The 19,675-nt window shown below is 40.1% G+C and overlaps 1 protein-coding gene across 4 annotated transcripts in view; it reads left to right on the top strand.

Moving 5' to 3' along the window:
* The window catches only part of LOC127443007 (protein strawberry notch homolog 2-like), a 44,823-nt gene extending 30,951 nt beyond the window's left edge, over positions 1-13,872 (top strand). For all 4 annotated transcript variants that reach the window (XM_051701464.1, XM_051701465.1, XM_051701466.1 and 1 more), the window contains exons 20-32: positions 119-250; positions 401-536; positions 621-733; positions 2,843-2,914; positions 3,004-3,112; positions 3,216-3,287; positions 6,229-6,372; positions 6,675-6,769; positions 7,155-7,247; positions 7,385-7,516; positions 7,689-7,765; positions 10,158-10,348; positions 11,652-13,872. In XM_051701464.1, the coding sequence (XP_051557424.1) occupies positions 119-250; positions 401-536; positions 621-733; positions 2,843-2,914; positions 3,004-3,112; positions 3,216-3,287; positions 6,229-6,372; positions 6,675-6,769; positions 7,155-7,247; positions 7,385-7,516; positions 7,689-7,765; positions 10,158-10,348; positions 11,652-13,615 (3,330 nt within the window). In that variant the 3' untranslated portion in view covers positions 13,616-13,872. The remainder of the gene's footprint in view (positions 1-118; positions 251-400; positions 537-620; positions 734-2,842; positions 2,915-3,003; positions 3,113-3,215; positions 3,288-6,228; positions 6,373-6,674; positions 6,770-7,154; positions 7,248-7,384; positions 7,517-7,688; positions 7,766-10,157; positions 10,349-11,651) is intronic.
* Positions 13,873-19,675: the final 5,803 nt, after the last annotated feature.

The raw sequence follows: 19,675 nt of genomic DNA, 5'->3' as shown, positions 1-19,675 counted from the left end.
TGGACCAGACTTCATTGCCGATAATCAAAAATCTGTCTAATATTCATCCTTTGCATGGGATTCGCTATGTAAACACAAGTACAGCATTAAATATGTATGTGTTTGTGTGTGCGCGCAGATGACGGGGCGCAAGGGACGTGTGGTGCGTCATCCTGACGGTAGCATACGATATGAGACCAGAGCGGAACAAGGCCTCACCATCGATCATGTCAACATCAGAGAGAAAGAGCGATTCATGTCAGGAGAAAAGGTGAATACTGCTGACCTGCAAACACCAAACAACTCCATAGATCTGATTGAGCCTTAAGGAACAGTTCACCCAAAAGCCGTCATGTACTCACCCTTATGTTGTTCCAAACCTCTATTCAGAGTCTGATGCAAAAACATCTTTTTCTCTCAGTTGATAGCGATCATCTCTGAGGCGGCTAGCTCGGGAATCTCTCTACAGGCGGATAAACGCATTCAGAACCGCAGGAGAAGAGTTCACATGACCTTAGAGCTGCCGTGGAGCGCCGACCGCGCCATTCAGCAGTTTGGTGAGTGTGTTTTTGTGTGTTTGTGTCAGTGTGTCTGAGAGAGACTGTGATGGTTGCTAATGTTGTGGCTGTGTGTATTATCAGGTCGGACACATCGCTCAAATCAAGTTACAGCTCCGGAGTATATCTTCCTCATATCAGAGCTGGCCGGAGAGAGACGCTTCGCCTCTATTGTTGCCAAGAGACTGGAGAGTCTGGTAATGTCTCACAGTCGTACATTGCTAATGCTCCAATACTACTTAGTAGTTCCTTGCCTCAATCCAGTTGGCGGAGGACAAGTCTCAGTTGCCTCCACTTCTGAGACCGTCAATCCGTACATCTTATCACGTGGCTCACTGTTCAGGACACCGCGGAGACTCGCAGCACGAGAGGCTCATGCTACTCTCCGCGATCCACGCACAACTTACCACGTGCCCCATTGAGAGCGAGAACCACTAATCGTGACCACAAGGAGGTTACCTCATGTGACTCTACCCTCCCTAGCAACCAGGCCAATTTGGTTGCTTAGGAGACCTGGCTGGAGTCACTCAGCACACCCTGGATTCGAACTCGCGACTCCAGGGGTGATAGTCAGCGTCAATACTCACTGAGCCAGGGCGTGCTGTGTGACTCCAGCCAGGTCTCCTAAGCAACCAAATTGGCCCGGTTGCTAGGGTGGGTAGAGTCACATGGGGTAACCTCTTCATGGTCGCTATAATGTGGTTCGTTCTCGGTGGGGCGCATGGTAAGTTGAGCGTGGTTGCCGCGGTGGATGGCGTGAAGCCTCCACACGCACTATGTCTCCGTGGCAACGTGCTCAACAAGCCACGTGATAGGATGCGTGGGTTGGCGGTCTCAGACAAGGAGGCAACTGGGATTCGTCCTCCGCCACCCGGTCTAAGACGAGTCATTACGCGACCACGAGGACTTAGAGCATATTGGAAATTGGGTATTCCAAATTGGGAGAAAAAGGGGAAAAATCCACAAAAAAATAAAATAAAAATACTTACTTTATGTATTTGTTTCTGTACACATTAAAGACTACTTCCAATCAGTTCTACACAGTGAGGTATAGCTATTCTAAACTGATTAAGAAAAAAACTGTGGTATCGGTATCGGCCGATACTGAGTTCAGGTATCGGAATCTGATCGGGAGAGAAAAAATGGCATTTGTGCATCCCAAACTAGCACATGTACTCTAGTTCAAATCCCACAGACACATATACATTTACACCAGGTCCTAACTAGAGGTCGACCGATAGTGGATTTTGCCGATACCGATAACTAAGGTGGTGGAAATGGCCGATAACCGATTAATCGGGCGGTAGTTTTTAAATTCAATTGATAAAAGGTTAAAAAAAGTATTTTCTTACTATGACAGGCACAGACCAAAGAGTCCACAAGGTTGTATTGTTTAACCAAAATCCCATTAGCAACCAGGAAAAAAAAATCAAGATTTGGTGCATATTGTGGGACTTTTAACTATAAATAAGCCAGAAACACACCAGGGACTCTTATTTTGAAATGACGGAGATTTGGCTCCATTAAAATGCTCCATATTTAAGTATTTACCAAATTAAGCTTTTTATAGCCTATATATTCACCATATAAAGGGTTTTGTATATATACATTTCACCAGATGAGGTTCAATGAGGAATAAGGTTTATTATTATTCACAAGTTGGAAACACAATGTATGTGCTGACAGTTTTCAATTTAAAACACTTTCACATCAGAAAACATTTAATGTACAGCCATTTAGACCAATAATACAAATGTAATATCACTTTACACAAATAGTGCTTTGAACTTTTTCCAAGTTCAGAACAGATTTGTTCTGTCAGGGAAAGGCAGCGCTTAACCCTGATAGTTTTTGTTCTATTTTGTGAGGTTTTAAAATTTTTTAAGGCTAGTTATCAATGTCTAATTACAATTCAAAGCCTTGATTTTTGTGACTCCAGTCAGGTCTCCTAAGCAACCAAATTGGCCCGGTTGCTAGGGTGGGTAGAGTCACATGGGGTAACCTCCTCGTGGTCGCTATAATGTGGTTCTCGCTCTCGGTGGGGCGCGTGGTGAGTTGTGTGTGGATGCCGCGGAGAATAGCGTGAAGCCTCCACACGCGCTATGTCTCCGCGGTAACGCGCTCAACAAGCCACGTGATAAGATGCGCAGATTGACGGTCTCAGACAGAATTGTCAAAGTAACAGGCATTGTTTTACTGTTCTATAATCATCTGAGAATCTGCTTTAAATGTTGCCAAATGGTTGAGAGCATGTTTGTGGAAATGCTGCCACACTGAAGTTTAAATATGTGTGTTGTGTTCTTCAGGGGGCGTTGACTCACGGTGACAGACGAGCCACTGAATCCAGAGATCTGAGCCAGTACAATTTTGAGAACAAAGTAGGAGCTTGTTCCTCTCATTAACCAAATTATTTTTGTCTTATTAAATTAACCTGTGTATTGACAAAATGCCTGTGTTTCTCTTTCAGTATGGCACCAAAGCACTGGATAAAATCACTAAAGCCATTCTAGGATACATCGACAACAAAGTCCCTCCACCGAAGGGCTATCCAGGAGGTGACATCATGTTCTTCAGAGGTAATGATGTCTGATCTGATGATGAAGTAACTAACTGAATAATGAAGACAACGGTGTGGTGTTTCCCTGTGCTGATTTGAATGTTCATCTGTGTGTTTGTCAGATATGAAGAAAGGCATGATTGATGTTGGGATCTTCTGTAAGGAGCCGCGCTTCGGACTGAACACAGAGAAAGGTAAGTGTGTGAATAAAATTGTAATGTTTTATTGTATTTATTCATTGTATTATTTAATTGTATTTATTCATTGTACAATATTGGGAAGTATTTTTCCTATTCAATTTCTTCATATGGACTAAAAAAAAAAAACATCTTACAAAAACTGTTGATATGGAATTATATTAAAAGATGTAGGTACAAGACTGTGTACTACTTTTGAGGAAATTAATCACTCATTCAGTTATGCATTGTGACTGACATAATAGGTAACACTTTATTTTAGGGTTCGGAAATTAGACTAATTAATGACTAATAATTGTAATTATAAGTTTGGAATTATAAGGTATTTATTAGTCCTTTGTTCACTGATTTCTTACCCTTGCCTAATAACCTCTTTGCATTTCTTTTGAGCTAACAATGAACTTATTAGGTAAAAACAAAAGATATCTATAGCAAGTAAGGTGCAAAATACATCCTTTATAGGTTCTTATTACACTGTGTGAATGTGCAGCTTATAAGTATACAATAAATATAGATGGCAGAGACTTTTGTTGTTTAGTGTAAATAGTAGGGATGCACTGATCGCTTTTAGACAGATTGGGTATCGGTTTGACGAGCCCGATCCAAATCCAATAATGTTCATTACTGTCAAGCTCCAAAAATGACATAAAAGAACCATAAAATCACCATTAAAGCAGTTCATATGACTCGTGCATTTTATTCAAAGCCACTTGAAAACGTGCGATAGCTCTGTGAATCACAAAAGGCTGTGTTTAATAAGTACACGTATAGTACGTTAGTGAATGGTGCTGCTCTGTTGACACAAACTCACGCACAGGCTGGTGATGCACTTGCGGATATTTTTAGTCTTCACAGCGGTGCGCGATATTTGAGCGCTACTCAAGAACAGCATCTCAGATGTAGATGCTCAATAGTTCGGTTCACTTATAATATGCATTTAGAACGGCACCGGAGGAGCATTTTACCAGAATTGGAATAATAAGCGAATTAAACTACTGTGAACTTGCTTACAAACACACACACATACAGGACATCCTGGAGAGTTCAGAATGTCAAAATAAAAGCGTGAGGGTTTAAAAAGTGCACGATTGAGATATATTACTGTAGTATTTAAAATTAAAATTAAAAGTCAATAATAATAATAATAATAATAATACAAAAAAAATATTATTATTATTGACTTTTAATTTTAAATACAACAGTAATATATTTAAATCGTGCACTTTTATCCTCATGCTTTTGTCATCATTAGTTTTGTTTACAATTTATAACAGTATTTAAGTTTAATGGGTTCCAAAAAAATAATTGTGTGAATGAAAATTGGACTGATGTCTTACAACTAAATTGAACAAAAATAGAAATCTGAATCCTTTAATGTCCAGATGCAAGTTGTATCATTTAAAAAAAAAACAAAAAAAAACACTGGTTTCTTTTCTACTGAAGACTTGAAGACTGGAATTACTGTTAATTTTGCTGCTACATTATCCAGTATACTAGTTAATAATAAAGTGTTTCTTAATAAGCTTTACATTTATATTGAAATAATGTGTAGTTAGAGGTTTGTGTTTCTTTTCATATTAAAGAGTACTCCCAATTAGTTCCACACAATATAGTAAAGATATTCTAAACTGATTATGCAAAAAAACAACACTGGTATCGGATGGGGATCGGTATCGGCCGATACTGAGATTTTAGATATCGGATCGGAAGAGAAAAAGTGCAATAGTGTTACATGCTATTTGCACCCCTAATTAAATACTACCATGCAGTATAGGGGCATCAACATCTTTATTGTGTTAATTTCGAGGCCAACAGACACCCTAAACCTAACCCTTGTTCTCAGTACTCTGTGTAAAAGTGCGGCTTATAAGTATAAAATATATGTAGAATGCATATGGTATTTCAAAAAGCAGGGAAGGTTCATATAAAGGATGTCATTTGCATCATACTAGCTATTGTTATGTTTTGTTTTTAGCTAATAATTTCATTATGACAAAAGCAAATGTAAATGGGCTATAAAGCAAGAATAAGAAATCAGCCATAATAAATACTTTAACTAGTCCATAACTAGTCACTTACAAGTGTAATTATTAGTCATGAATTACTGTCTAACTTATGATCCCTAAAATAAAGTGTTACCACATAATCAAATCAATTGTACAATATTATTGCTTAATTTCTTTGAATGTTACTGTCAAAAATTTAATTTCTCTATGGAGAACATTAAAGAGCACCTATTATGGTTTTTCAAATATCACCTTTCATGTAGTGTGTTATATAGCTGATTTTGAATGTAAAAAAGTCTGCAAAGTTTCAAAACTCAAAGTGCACGACAAATGGAGTTATTGACTCCCAAAAGAAAGAACCGATTCTGAACACCTGAAACGAGTCGTTAGTAATTCCAGACTTACTTCCTGTACTAACCTATGTAATTTGGTAACAAAAAACCCGCCTCTGGTCTTCATTGGCTGCTCGCGAACAGCTTTGACCCGCCCTCAAACACTACACTAAGCGGTAGACCAATCACAGCAGACTGGGACATCTGACCAATCAGAGCAGAGTAGGTTCTCTGAAAGGAGGAGTTTAGAATGAATCCTTTAGAACGGATCATTGAACGAGTCGTTTTTGACACTGGGAAAAAAACGGTAACGCTGCAATTTAAATTATGAGCAAATTAAAGTGTTTTTTTGACCTTGGATGCATGTAAATCTAATGTATGAGACCTTAAAACAAAATTAGGCACGTTTAAAAACCATAATAGGTGCTCTTTAATGAAATTTTACTTCTGAGACAATACTGTTGCACTCTATTGCGTGGATAGACGTTTTAAAAATCTTAGTCTGGAGCCAAGTTGTGTTTGAATTATTTGGGTCAAATTTATGTGATAGACATGTTTCATTTTTGTATTCACTTATTATTTTATTCTTTCTGTTCCCAGACTGCAGCATCACCAAATTTCTAAACCGTATTTTGGGTTTAGAGGTATACCAACAGAACTCTCTGTTCCAATACTTCACTGATAACTTCGACTACCTGATCGATAAAGACAAAAAAGAGGGGAAATACGACATGGGAATATTAGGTGAGGAATCTGAATGTGTGAACATGTAAAACATTTATAAACGGTTATAAAGTGTTCCCAAAGTTATAGAAAACCTGGAAATATCCATGTAAATAAAAAAAAACATCTTAAAAATTCTTGCATTTTTTGCATTTGTAGCAAAAGGCGTTCTACAGCGGCTTTCCATTAACACAAGACACTAAAATCATGTTAACACTGTGATGTTTATGTCTTGTGGCTTTACATGTGAAACTGTATTTTCATGCTCATGGACTGGCCACAAAATATCGTCCTTCTAATATTGAGATGGGTTGTGTGTTCAGATCTTGCTCCAGGTAATGATGAGATCCATGAGGAAACACAGGAGAAGTTTCTAACTCCAGGAAACCCTCAGGAAGGACAAGTCATGCTTTATAAGGTACATGTGACACTCATGGGCTTCTTTATTTCTTGCACTTTGCTTTGTTAACTTTCAGAGGTGCTCAAAATCTCACATCAAATCTCTCTTGTGCATTTGCCAAAGTTTAAATCCCAATCCATGATATTGTGTTTTGAGATTTGTCCACTTCAACCACATTCGGAGGTGGTTGAAAGTGGTCAAAAACGCACCACATTGGGCTTGCAGTGGCGAAGCGACGCCTACTCGCCCGTCAATCAACCGTTGCACTAAAACAAGAGTTTAAAACGTTGCTGGTTGTTATGTGCAGTTTTGAAAGGAAAAAAAAAAAGCATCTTAATACCAGGTGTAAAAAGGTCCTGAGTGTGTGTGAAATGTTGTGACACTGTCTTGTGTCTGTTTTCAGATCAGTGTAGATCGGGGAATGCCCTGGGAAGAGGCGTGCAGTAAAGCCGAGAAATTTTCCGGAGATTATGAAGGGTTTTACCTCTCAAATAAGGTACACCACCACATGTCAGACAAACACAAAGATTGTTGTAGCAATCGTTCTGTGAAGAAATCCTCCAGTTGTCAGAATGATGCAAATAACATGCTATCTTTGGGTCATTTTTTCCCCCTCTGTGTATGTGTGTTCAGTTGCGTGGGAGCCAGCCTTGTGTCCTGCTCGCCGAACAGGGTCGCGGGCGGAACCTCATCCTGTATAAGCCCAACATCGGCAAACAGGCTCATCCCGAGAATCTCGACAACCTGCTTCTTAGATACTACAAGGTGAGACATTACCATCACACATAGACAGGTGACAGACAGACATAATCAACACTGATCTCTTGTGTTGTATGCAGAGCACTTGTTGTTTGGTGACATCCAGTGGTAGAAACACGATATGACAGGAACACATGTATGTGTTGAAAAATACGTTTTTTGTTTTTCTTTGTCAAAGGTAACACCTGAGGAAGCAAAGGACTGCTGGGAGAGTCAGTTCGTCTTTTCCTTCACTAACTGCACACATGCCAACTGGTGAGTGACATGCACAAGGCAAAAACAGCGCAACCAGTGTGGTCCGATTCACAAGGAAAAGACACTTTTGAACCGTTTTTTAAAATCAGTAGTTTAATAGACTCAATAACTCGTGTGTTTCCGGTTTGAATCAGTTTGATGAAATATTCAATGAATGACTCAAAGCAAACGTTTGACTCACTCACTGAACAGAAGTTAACATTACTTTCAGAAATGAGGCAAGAGCTGTTTTGTATACTTGAAATTCATGCAGCTTAAATCATTAGCTATTATTTATGAAAGGTTCATATGACAATGTGAAGTTTAAAAAAAAAGTACTTTTTTGTAATTATATTTTAATTGATATATTAATATACAGTTTTGTTTTTTATTAAAATAATTTATTTGTTTTTAAACAAATATATAGTTAATATTATTTTATTAGTCATTATTATTTATCAATATCTAATAATAATTATTGTAAAAAAATATAATAACTAATATATATATATACGACACTTTAAAAACAAGTAAATGTTAAACTAAAAATACAATAATTATTAATTAATATAATCCATATTATTATTAGTAGTAGTAGTATAATAGCCTTTTGTCATTTAGAGCATTTATTTGCAGAAAATGACAACTGGTCAACATAACAAAAGAGATGCAGTGTTTTCAGACCTCGAATAATGCAAACAAGTTCATATTCATTTTTAAACAGCACAATACTAATGTTTTAACTTAGGAAGAGTTCAGAAATCAATATTTGGTGGAATAACCCTGATTTTCAATCACAGCTTTCATGTGTCTTGGCATGCTCTCTACCAGTCTTTCACATTGCTGTTGGGTGACTTTATGCCACTCCTGGCGCAAAAATTCAAGCAGCTCGGCTTTGTTTGATGGCTTGTGGCCATCCATCTTCATCTTGATCACATTCCAGAGGTTTTCAATGGGGTTCAGGTCTGGAGATTGGGCTGGCCATGACAGGGTCTTGATCCGGTGGTCCTCCATCCACTCATTGATTGAACTGGCTGTGTGGCATGGAGCATTGATCTGCTGGAAAAACCAATCCTCAGAGTTGGGGAACATTGTCAGAGCAGAAGGAAGCAAGGTTTCTTCCAGGATAACCTTGTATGTGGCTTGAATTATGCGTCCTTCACAAAGACGAATCTGCCCGATTCCAGCCTTTCTGAAGCACCCCCAGATCATCACCAATCCTCCACCTGGTCGTCTAATAGTTAGACGGAGACCTGGAGAGGCCTTCAAACCACAGTGTCTCACACCCACTGTGAAATTTGGTGGAGGATCAGTGATGAGCGAAGGCTAGCCCATTCGGTCCGATCCCACAGAGGAGATACTGTAGCACAAATGGCTGAAAAACGTAATGCTGGTCATGATAGAAAAATGTCAGAACACACAGTGCATCACAGCTTGCTGTGTATGGGGCTGCGTAGCCGCAGACTGGTCAGAGTGCCCATGCTGGCCCCTGTCCACCGCTGAAAGCGCCTGCAATGGTCAAGTAAGCATCAGAACTTGAAAGGGTTACTTTAAGCTTAAAAACTTAAAAAAAAAAAACATAAATACATGTGGAACACCTGCTATGACTTTCTCACCTTTTTCACCTCTCATGAGTTTGCATCTATGTATATAGTTAATAATATTGTATTAATAATAATAATAATTATTATTATTATTAATAATAATATAACTAATTAAATATATATATATATATATATATATATATATATATATATATATATATATATATATATATATATATATACACTTTAAAAATAAATAAACGTTTAACTAAAAATTACAATAATTTTAAATAATTAATATAATCCATATTATTATTATTATTATTAATCTTTTATATATATATATATATATATATATATATATATATATATATATATATATATATAACCAAAAAACGAATACATTTTATTTTAATTTAAAAAAAAACTAAACTATAAATTTAAATTTAAATATAATTTAACATTATAGTCACATTCCAGCAATGATAATGGTATTTATACTGAAAAAATTGTTAATTTAAAAAAGTTAATTTATGCAAAATATAATTTCAATTGATTTATTTTGATGTCGGGATGACATATGGCCTGGACATTTACTGTTTTTTGTGAGATTCACCTTTATGCTATAAATGTGATGTGGACATATGGGTCCCTGACTATCTCTGGATGTGGTTTGGGTGATTGAATCACAAGATGCATTGGACGGCGTTTACACTTGTATCAAATGCTGTCAACTTAGACACGTTAATATCAGTTGTGAACAGGGTCTGTGTTTGTTTCTGTTGGAGGACTGTTGTAAACTGATTAATTAGGTGTGTTGATTGGCCTTATGTGTAATGCAGTGTTGTGTGTGCTTGTGTTTCTCATAGGAACGGAAAGTGTAAGATGAATGAGCAGGGACAAGAGTGTTTTCTGGGAATGCGTCTCAGGCAATATCACATGCTTTGTGGAGCACTACTGAGGGTCTGGAAACGAGTGTCTGACATTGTCTCTGATGTCACAAGCTCCAGCATCCTACAGATCGTACGACTCAAAACCAAACAAAACAGCAAACAAGTTGGTGAGTTTGCATACATTATATCATGAGATTTAGTTATTGACTGATAGGGCTTTTCATTGGCAGATTAGCAAGGTGGCCCATATATGCTAACTAGAGCTGTCAAAGTTAACGTGTTCACGCATGCAGTTAATTAAAAAAGCTTAATGCTTTAATTTTTTTAATCGCGATTAACACATTTAGCGTTAATAAAACATAAACACTGGACGGAGTATGCAGAATCTTTGCAATGTGTCTGCCCGAAGTCTTTACACTGACACTTATACTGACACATTGCTGTAACAAAGCAGATAGCCACAGTCTACCGGCAGATTAATATTGTGGAAGATGAGAGTTTAAGTGATTTAATGCCCATTGCAGTGAATATGCAACCTAGGTGGGGAGATTAGTTCTTTCAATTAGTCAAATTCCCAGTTTAAAGTTACTTAATTCAGTGATAGTTTACTGCATTTCTATCTTTATACTGTGGAAGAGTTTGTTTGGAAAATGTTAATAAAGCATTATATTGTTACAGATTGTTGTTTTTTTTTCTTTCCTAAGAAAGAAATAAGTGCATTGTGACAGGAAATGAAGTATATATAGAGTAAAATTTCAGCACTTTCCAAATCTGATTAATCGCGATTAACTATGAAAAGTGAAGCGGTTAATCGCAATTACATTTTTCATCGACTGACAGCACTAATGCTAATGCGATTTAATGATAGCAAATGAGACGTGCATTAAGTTATTAATGATATATGAAATTAAATAAAACTCATTTCAAAAATGTTTTGTCAAAATATAAGTCTAACTCTGTATTTTACTAACATTTAAGTCATGTTAGAATTATCAAATTTACAAGTTGAGTGCACATGAATGCCACTTAGATTTCGTAATTATCAGTGGGAGTATCAAGTTTCAGTGTCTGAGTTGGTTGCACATTTTAATTTGTACGCATTGTGTGTACTGTTGATTTAGTGATAAAGCTTGCCAGCGTGACAAAAAAATACATTATCTTTTGTAGCATGAGAGTGATATAAACAAGTAAAGCATCCATTACACACTGAACGCACGTCCTTCGACGTGCTAGCACTAAAAAAGTTTCTTTGTCAGGAAGGAAAGAGAAAAAAAATAAGAAATTGCCCGACACGTCTATTTTATTCTGATCAAAATCACTTGAATGCACATCACATCTTATTTAAGACTTTCCAACTCATAAGAAAGAAGACTTCCATTTATATCGTACTCAGTTAGCCATAGAATATATCTGGTAATTGACCTCTAGAAAATAACAAACTCTCCACTGACAATCTTGTGTGTTTCTTAGGAATAAAGATCCCTGAAAACTGTGTGTCCCGTGTGCGCGCTGAGCTTTCTCGAATGGACGAGGAGGTGAAAAAAGCTCGGCGAGAGAGAGAACAACTTGCTAATGACCAACGTGCTCGTGTACGGCAAGAGATGCTGGCCAAGTTCATCAATGCCCGCAAACTGTGCGCCAACCTGCCCCACGCCCTTCCAAACCACCTTCCATACCCACGATCCCTCTTGCCCCCTGTTACGATGCCCAAGAGTGAGGTTGTCAGTGAAGTCCTGGACTTGACCATCAGCCCGTGTCCCTCACCAGATATCAAAACCCTGCAGGACGCAGGAATCAGCCTGAACGGCGTTTCTCTTAACGGTGGGATTGCGGGCGGGAAGGGACGCCCAGGCGTGGTTGCTCCAGAGACCTTTGGCCTTGAAGATTTGATCTCTCAGGAGCAGCAGAGGCACAAGCAGGTCAAGTTGAACTCTAACTCACACGTATCGTCATCTTTCAATGTCTTGCGACAGCCACAGCAGCACGTTCACACGCTAAAGCAGAATCATTCATCACTGGGCATGTTGACGCAGCAGCAGAGCGGCTCTCGCTTGCAGCAGGACGTTCAGGCATCCGTGCGGTACAGCACACTTCTTTCGCAACTGCATGGAGGACAGGACAAATCGCTCATGCAGCGACTTCTCACGCAGATGCGACAGCAGACCGATGCATCATCGCAGTCAACACGCATAGCGCTGCCCATACAGCGGAGCAGTCAACATGCAAATATGCTAACGCACAACTCTAATGCACTGGCACATTCGTTTGGAAACCACGCACAGCAACAACATCTGCAGATGCATGCGAGCAATCACAGGCTCATTTCTCTCAGCAGAACGCTGCAGTCGCAATCCCTGCTGTCGCAACCCCTGCAGTCACAGACAAAATCCCTGCTGTCGCAACCCCTGCAGTCACTGTCGCAACCCCTGCAGTCACAGTCGCAACCCCTGCTGTCGCAACCCCTGCTGTCGCAACCCCTGCAGTCACAGTCGCAACCCCTGCTGTCGCAGTCGCACCCCTGCTGTCGCAACCCCTACAGTCGCAATCCCTGCTGTCGCAACCCCAACAGACACAGTCTCAATCAATGCAGTCGCAACCCCTGCAGTCACAGTCGCAATCCCTGCAGTCGCAACCCCTGCAGTCACAGTCGCAATCCCTGCAGTCGCAACCCCTGCAGTCGCAGTCGCAATCCCTGCAGTCGCAACCCCTGCAGTCACAGTCGCAATCCCTGCTGTCGCAGTCCCTGCCGTCACAGTCGCAACCCCTGCAGTCAGAGTCGCAACCCCTGCAGTCGCAACCCCTGCAGTCAGAGTCGCAACCCCTGCAGTCGCAAGCCCTGCCGTCACAGTCGCAACCCCTGCAGTCGCAAGCCCTGCCGTCACGGTCGCAATCCCTGCAGTCGCAAGCCCTGCCGTCACAGTCGCAATCCCTGCAGTCGCAAGCCCTGCCGTCACGGTTGCAATCCCTGCAGTCGCAAGCCCTGCCGTCACGGTCGCAATCCCTGCAGTCGCAACCTCTGCCGTCACGGTCGCAATCCCTGCAGTCGCAACCTCTGCCGTCACGGTCGCAATCCCTGCAGTCGCAACCTCTGCCATCACAGTCTCAATCCCTGCAGTTGCATGCAGTCAACAGTCATTCTGCTCCAGAAAGTGCGGCCATTCGAAACAATGACTTTGATTTCGATGCCTTGGACTTCAGTTGCCCTTCACCAGTTGCGCAATTGCAGTACCCGTTCACCTCTCAAGCCCTGCCATCCTCCACCCCGCCTCCTTATTCCTCCTCCCTCTTTGCGTTGGTTCCTCCAAACTCCTCCCTCTCAGACTCCAACTCCTCTTCCCACTTCACGGCATCTTCCTCGTCGTCTGAACAGTCACATCTTCTGTTACCCAATGGCCATTGCAGTATGGACGGCCTCGACGTGCGCCAGACACTAGATCACAGGATCCACGGAACGCCCCCTGACCACCGCCAGTCTGTCATCCAGTTTAAATCAATGGAGTGGGACGCCACCTAGAGACTGCTGATTGGTGGATGTGCAATTTTGGTGGGCGTGGTCTGTTAGTAGCCAGTGTAACTTGTCAAAATTCTTGATTCGTTACATTTTGACTGTCGTCTCAGCTCACCCGGTTGGCGCGTTTAGTTTTCGGTAAGAGTTTGGGAAGACTTTGGTTTTTTTTTTTTTAGACGTTTTCTCCAAGTAATTCTCAGTCCATAAGCTAGTTGCATTCAGTTCGTTAACGTTCAGTGAAGACAAATTTGACAAATATAGGCACACTTGAAATCTATTCAGTTTTTATTTGCCTTATTTGAAGCAAATGGGCTATCCACCCACCATTTCACATAAGAAAGCTCAAACAACGTTAACATTGAGGTAATAGAACATTTTATTTATTAAAACATATATGTACACTTTAGTTTTTTCTGTTTACTGCTTTTCGTCAAAGGGGTTTTTTGTTTTTGAATAAATGCCTTCTGTTGAATCAGTGCCTTTAAATCCTTCAGATGCAGTCTTGTGTGTGTGTGTGTGTGTGTGTGTGTATATATATATATATATATATATATATATATATATATATATATATATATATATATATTTATATTTCTAGAAATAGTAGTACTATATTATTTATTTCAGCGTTGCTCTCCGCTGCCCTGAGTTTTGTGCTGACGTACTAACCCGACCACATGATTCGGAACTGCTGTTTGAACCCTTAACCCTGTGAATATCTAATTTCTATATTCTTCATTTCAATCATCTAAACACAGGGTCAGAGTAGTTCACGATATCTCGGCTATATCGATGGCTTCGGCTGTAGTCGTGCAGAATACTTGCCTGCTTTACAGACGGCTAATTTCTCAGGTATAGTATAGACTCATCACTGTCCAAACAAATTATTATTTTCTGAAATATAATACAGATGGAACTATGTGAGCTTTGGGAATTGGATGCCAAATTATTTATTTGCAGATCTTAAGGTATCGTTAAACTTTAGGAAAAAATAAAAACCCCACTGGAGCTCAAGTTGAGACGTATATCTGAAGAGCGAGAGTGAAACTTAGCAATACAAACCAAGCAAATGATTACATATGAATTACATACTGCCCGAGAACAACTTGAGAGGCTTATGAGATGTGATATTTTTTAATTGTGTTAGAAGAATATTATATTTGTTAATAAGGAAACTGAAAACAGATTTATGGGATTGTTCATATGAGGTCAATGTTTTTTCTTTTGGTCCTGTATTCTCGTGTAGTTGGAATGAAAGCAAATGTATTAACATCTTTGATATTGCTGTTCGTATTATTATTATTATTATTATTGTAGTTGTTGTTTTCAATACTATTGTTATTGTTGCTATTTATATCCAAGGGAGATTTTAGTAGAGGTAGTTTTGGTTATTATAATCAAATGTAGAAGTTAAAACACTTTTAAAATGCCTTGTCAGGGTTTTATTTTACTTTCCTGCTCCCAAAATACAGAATCAAAGCCTGCAACCTGCCACCAAATCGACTGCACTGCCCGGCACTGCTGTACAGCATCCACGTTAAAATTCAGTTCTCTTTTTGGGGTCGGGCGTCTAGATTGCCATCACACCAAAGGTTTCAGTGCAGTTTTTGCAGGCTCCGCTCAGTCGTGTTTAATCTCAGGAAAAGTTGAGGGAAAGAAATGCGGCGTCGCAGCGAGAGACGTGTGATTTTTGACTACTGTATTCTACACAGCCTGGCTATCTTATTCTAGACTTGAAGTATATACTTGCATTTGAGGGAAAATGCAGATTTAGGAACATTACTCGAGTATTACTGCAAGATCTCCCCTTTTGATAAGATTTTTGAGATATTTTTATGTAATATGTTGCAAGCAGTTTGGAAAATGTATTGATGAAATCACATGAACAAAACAAAACAAAAAAATCTCCCTTTTCCTTTTGGCAGATAGTTGTGATTTTAAGCATGGCTGAATTGGGCTGTAGTTACTCAATTTAAGAGCTGTTTTCAATGTTTCTACCAAAAGAGTTTGAAAAACTGTGTTTTTGCTCCTGACAACTTGCCAGAATTGTATACTCTCCTGCTGCCCGATGTTTCGAACTCGGCAGAACACAAAGAAATCACAAATGGAACACTTTAATAATAAATAAAAACAACATTTATTAAAACTGCTACTGACTGTATGTATTATTGATGTTGTTGATATTATTATTATGTTATTGCTATTATTTCCAGTTAGAATTCTGTTCAGCACTTTTACTATGGGCTTCTTTGTTTTTATCCCAATATTTATGTTTGGATGGATTTGTAAATATTGTAAACAAATGTGCCTTTTGACTCATTCTGAAAGTTTTCTACATTTAACAGAAGGAATATATTGTACTGCAACATAATTTTTGTTAACAAACAATAAAATTTTAAGAGTTTGTTCAAATCTCCTCTTGTTTGTATCAGTCACTGTTGGGTTAGTTTATTCTAGTGATTTAGATTTGGGCTGGTAAATGTTGTAGGCTCAATCTGTTCAGTGAGTGATTCATGTATTTTTGAGAAATGTTTGCAAAATTATTAATTAGTACTTTTTAAGTCCTGGGTGAGAATTATTTTGGGGTGGACTGAGGGAATAGTGAAAAATAATCTTAATAATCCTATCAAAAGATGTTTCATTGGGGAGTCTGTAAGAAAATGTCCATTATGATTATTTAAGATTGGCTTCAAATTATAATAGGAATTCCAATCGGAATAATGTACACATTGCTTCAGGATGAAATCCTGGATGCGTCTGAAGTATCGCAAGCTCTTTTTAACATTTAATCGCCTGCAGGATATGAATTATAGATGCTTGGTTCCAGTTTTTACTAGTGAAAATGCTAGTTCTTGTTATCGGTAAATACATTTGCACGAGTAAAAGCTTAAATTCTTGATGTAAATAATGTCATTACTTGTGGAAATATCTATTCTTGATATCAAAAATGGAATTTCAACTACACTGAAAAAAGATTTAGTACTTATTACATTTAATAAGTTAGTGTGAAATTTAAAATAATAAGTAAATTCAATATTTCTCAAAAAAAAAAATAAAACATTCTATTTTTTTTTTCTGTAACTGCATTTTCACTTGTAGAATGTCACTGTTCTATAATCTATAATTCTATAATTCACCCCTGTTCAAAAAGTAATTATAGAGATCTACAATTATTTTCTTACTAGTCGAAATTTTCACATATCAGTGTGTCATAGTTTTCTGGTTATTCCTGCATGTCTGTGTTTTTTTCCCTCGTGTGTTTCCCTCTGCCACGTGGCCGGTGTAATTAGCATTTCTATGGGAATGCTGATTCACACTGCTCACGTGGCAGCACCCTCACATGTTCCTCATTAGCTTTGTCTATTTATTCCCCTTCGCTTCTCTGTCTCATTGCCAGATAGTTCCAGTACCTCTGTCATGCAGTCTCGCCATCTGTCTGTCTGCTGTCTGTTTTCTTTTTTGCTCTGTTTAGTATGCTTCTTCCAGTTGGATATACCTTACCCTGTGGATTACCTGTTTACTGGACTCTGTCATTACGCTGTGGAATATATTTCTCACCTTCTGCATTCATATCACTGCCATCATCTGCCCGGGTGCTCCAACATCCTTCCTGGACATTCCAATCTGCAGCCTGTGCTGGTTTTATGAACTTTTGCCACTTTCCACCTGCCTGCTGTGTTCATTCAATAAAGACTGTTAAACTTGTCTGCGATTGAGTCCTCATCCTTACTCCGATCCTGACAGAACAATCTGGCCAATTATGGACTCAGCAGAGGGAGCCAGCTTCCGGAATGCCATCGCTCAACAAGGAGCACTCCTCGTCATCAGCAGGAGGAACTTGTGGCATCCAACCAAGCCATCAGAGACATGGCCGGGCAGATGGCCGAAGTTGCCATCAACCACCAATGCCGAGGCTGCAGCAGCTCCACCCCCTCCAGACATTCCGAGGCCCGTATGAATCATCCTCCACCCTACTCAGGTGAGCCTAATACCTGTCGCTACTTCCTGTCACAGTGCTCTCTGGTATTTGCTCTTCAATCATCAGCCTTTCCTTCTGAGAGTTCCAAGGTGGCCTATGTCATAACACTCTTCACGGGGAGGGCTCATGAGTGGGGAACCACTGTGTGGTACAACAACAATGGCTGCTGTGCTTTGTTCCAATCTTTTGCTGCTGAACTCCGGAAGGTCTTCAATTGGTCTGCTATGGGGACTGAGGCGGCGAGGATCCTGTCTGACATTCGACAGGGAGAGAGATCGGTTTCGGATTTCTCCTTTGAATTCCACACATTCGCTGCCACCTGCGGCTGTAATGAGAAGGCTCAGTGGGACCGGTGTCTGCATGGGCTGTCTGAACAGGTTCAGGATGAGATCTACACTCTGAATCTTCCTGCTGGGTTTGATGACTTTGTAGATCTAGCCATTCGAGTGGATAATTGTGTCACTCTATGCCGACGTCACCATAGAACTTACACTCGTCTCGAGCGATCTCCCACTGTTACCTCACCTTCCTCTTCGGCTGCACCGAACCCGTGTTGGAGGAGGAGCCCAGCTTTCACCCGAGGAACGACGTCATTGCCTGGTCAACAGCTTCTGCCTCTACTTTGGACGACCGGGGCACATTGTCACTTCATGTCCAGTAAAAGGCGCTGCTCACCATTAAAGAAGGGGTTAATGGTTAGCATTGCTCCAATGGATAAATCCCCTGGGGGTCTGACTCTCCTACTGGCCAGGCTGCAGTTTGGCAACAACATCCATTCAATCTCTGCTCTGGTTGACTCTGGTGCTGAAGGTAATTTCATGGACATTAACATCATCAACCAATGGTCCATCCCTATTACTCGGAGGAACCCATAACTGTCAGCACTCTCTCCGATACCCCCCTCACTAAGGTGACTCACACTCACCCTGACTATTTCTGGTAATCATGTTAATGAGATTCAGATCTTTATCATCCACTTACCCTCAGCTCCTGTGATTTTAGGACACTGGTGGCTGATTAAACAATCCACATTTAGATTGGGAACCAGTGGATCTTTCTGGTGTTCCTGAAATCTAGTATGATCTGAGGTCGATTTTCAGCAAATCCCGAGTTGCATCTCTGCCTCCTCACAGCCCATACAATTGTGCGATTGATCTTCTTCCTGGCACTTCTCCACCTCGGGGTCATCTGTATTCGCTCTCTTCCCCTGAGAGGGAGGCCATGGATAAGTATATCAGCGATTCTCTTGCAGTTGGTATCATCCGTCCCTTTTCCTCTCTGGCTGGGGACACTAAGACACTATTCCTCTCCAGTTCTTTGTGAAGAAAAAGGACGGTTTTCCTTGTGTCCCTGCATTGATTATCGGGGCTGAATGACATCTTGGCAAAGAATCATTATCCTCTGCTGTTGATCTCCTCAGCCTTCGAACTCTTGCAGGGGGCATCCATCTTTATGAAGTTGGACCTCCGCAATGCTTACCGCCTAGTCTGGATTAGGGCACTTTGAGTATTTGGTCATGCCTTTTGGCATTTCCAATGCACCGGCTGTCTTCCAGGCACTTGTTAATGACGTGCTTAGAGACATGGTCAATCAGCTTGTTTTTGTTAACGACATTCAAATTTTCTCCCAGAATAGTCATGACCATATCCAGCACGTCAGGAGAGTGCTTCAGTGACTGCTTGAGAATCGTTTATTTGTCAAGGCAGAGAAGTGTGAGTTTCACGCACAGTCAGTTCCGTTCCTGGGGTTTGTCCTCTCAGGCGACGGTATCTGGATGGACCCCGCCAAGGTAAAAGTGGTGGCAGATTGGCCAATCCCACATTCCCGTAAAGCAGTCCAGCGGTCCCTGGGATTCAGCAATTTTTATCTGTGGTTCATCCGGAAATTTAGTCTGATCGCTTCTCTGACAAGTTTCTCAAACAGTCAAGCAAATGTTCAGTGAGCCGGTCCACTCGGCTGCAACATAAGTGCAAGCAAATGACTTACTCCAGTGACTTTGCAAGAAAT

This window comes from Myxocyprinus asiaticus, chromosome 6 (genome assembly GCF_019703515.2).
Source record: "Myxocyprinus asiaticus isolate MX2 ecotype Aquarium Trade chromosome 6, UBuf_Myxa_2, whole genome shotgun sequence".
Classification (NCBI taxonomy): domain Eukaryota; kingdom Metazoa; phylum Chordata; class Actinopteri; order Cypriniformes; family Catostomidae; genus Myxocyprinus; species Myxocyprinus asiaticus.
Note: the sequence above shows the minus strand (reverse complement) of the source record. Positions and strands in the feature narration are given on the sequence as shown.